The sequence below is a fragment of the Sphaeroforma arctica genome (genome assembly GCF_001186125.1).
Source record: "Sphaeroforma arctica JP610 unplaced genomic scaffold supercont1.667, whole genome shotgun sequence".
NCBI lineage: Eukaryota > Ichthyosporea > Ichthyophonida > Sphaeroforma > Sphaeroforma arctica.
Window position 1 is genome coordinate 6,264 of NW_014039891.1, and position 1,320 is coordinate 7,583.

Consider the following 1,320-nt stretch of genomic DNA (forward strand, 5'->3'; position numbering starts at 1 on the left):
ACCCTGACCAGTCCATATGGACTCCAGCACCAGAGGAGCTCTGATAGGTAAAGGTGTCGGACGCGGATGTAGCTTTCGTATTTGTTAATACTGTTAGTGAGGTAAGGGCAATTAAAGACCGTTACTCACAACGGATAACCGGATCTATATACAACTACAACTGAACGGGCGCATGTTCAGGGCATTAGTAGATTCGGGAGCAAACAAAAGCTACATTGCGACGACATCCGCAGAACTATTAGGCCGTCCTATAACTCCAGCACCACCTGGATCGTTTATCTATTTTGCTGTCAAGGCGGTACGAACTCCACGACTGGGGACGACGAAATTTTTACCCATACGTTATAAATGGTTCACTGGAACTGTTGAATTTACCAACTGGTATAGACATTATCTTGGGGCAAGACATTATGAAAGGCCTTGGACTGTATGTAGGGGGTATTCAATCATCCCTCGCTCCGATAGACCTTACGGAGTTGGATACATTACTGGAACCCATACCACGACGTCAAGCTCCTAATATAACGGAACCGGCTTGCGCTCGACAACGATTAACAGCAGAACTAGAGTCGAACAAATGCGACTATTGCGAACATCGCACGCCGTCGCCTCGAGGGGAGCGAGGTAGCAGTTCCGGTTACACTAGACCAAGTGATGAGCATGCGGAGATCTACACGCAGCTTCGTGTCAGATAGATGGCTACCGTATGTCGACGAGCATGTCCAAAAATGATTGAAGGACATAATAATCACGAAGCGCACGACACCGACGACGGACAATCTTCCGTTGTTGGTAGTACCGACATTTAACAGTGAGGGGAAGGTGTAGAAGGTGAGGGTCTGTTTCCACAATGCACTTATCCCGGGGGACTAATTCCTTATACCGAAGCTCAAGGAGATTATCTCACTCTGCAAAGCACGAAGTATTACACGACCCTAGACATATCGGCTGCGTATCATAGGCTGCCAATCCATCCGGATTCAAGATATTTGTTCAGCTTCACACAGGTGAGATATCAATACTCGTTTACATCGGCACCTTTCGGTCTACATGTGTTGACGCAACAATCTCAGCGCACGTTGACCACTATCCTCAATGAGCTTCTGATGCACCATTAAATATATGATATAATAATTGCCAGCGACGACCACACCGAACATATGGCGACGGTGAAGGAAGTGATTAGACGTCTCACATACCACAGCTTCAAACTCAATCCGGCGAAGTGCCATTTTGCGAGAAGCAGGCGAAGCTCCTGGACTGGCCGACTCCGCAACGGTATAAAGACATTGCGTCGGTTGTAGCATCTAGGAAGCAGAT

The 1,320-nt window shown here is 47.5% G+C and overlaps 1 protein-coding gene across 1 annotated transcript; it reads left to right on the forward strand.

Annotated features, from left to right (window-relative positions):
• Positions 1-410: 410 nt before the first annotated feature.
• Positions 411-695, forward strand: SARC_07928 (hypothetical protein; the record flags this gene model as incomplete). Its single annotated transcript, XM_014298108.1, has 1 exon — positions 411-695. One exon carries the CDS (start codon positions 411-413, stop codon positions 693-695), a length of 285 nt encoding a protein of 94 aa, XP_014153583.1.
• Positions 696-1,320: the final 625 nt, after the last annotated feature.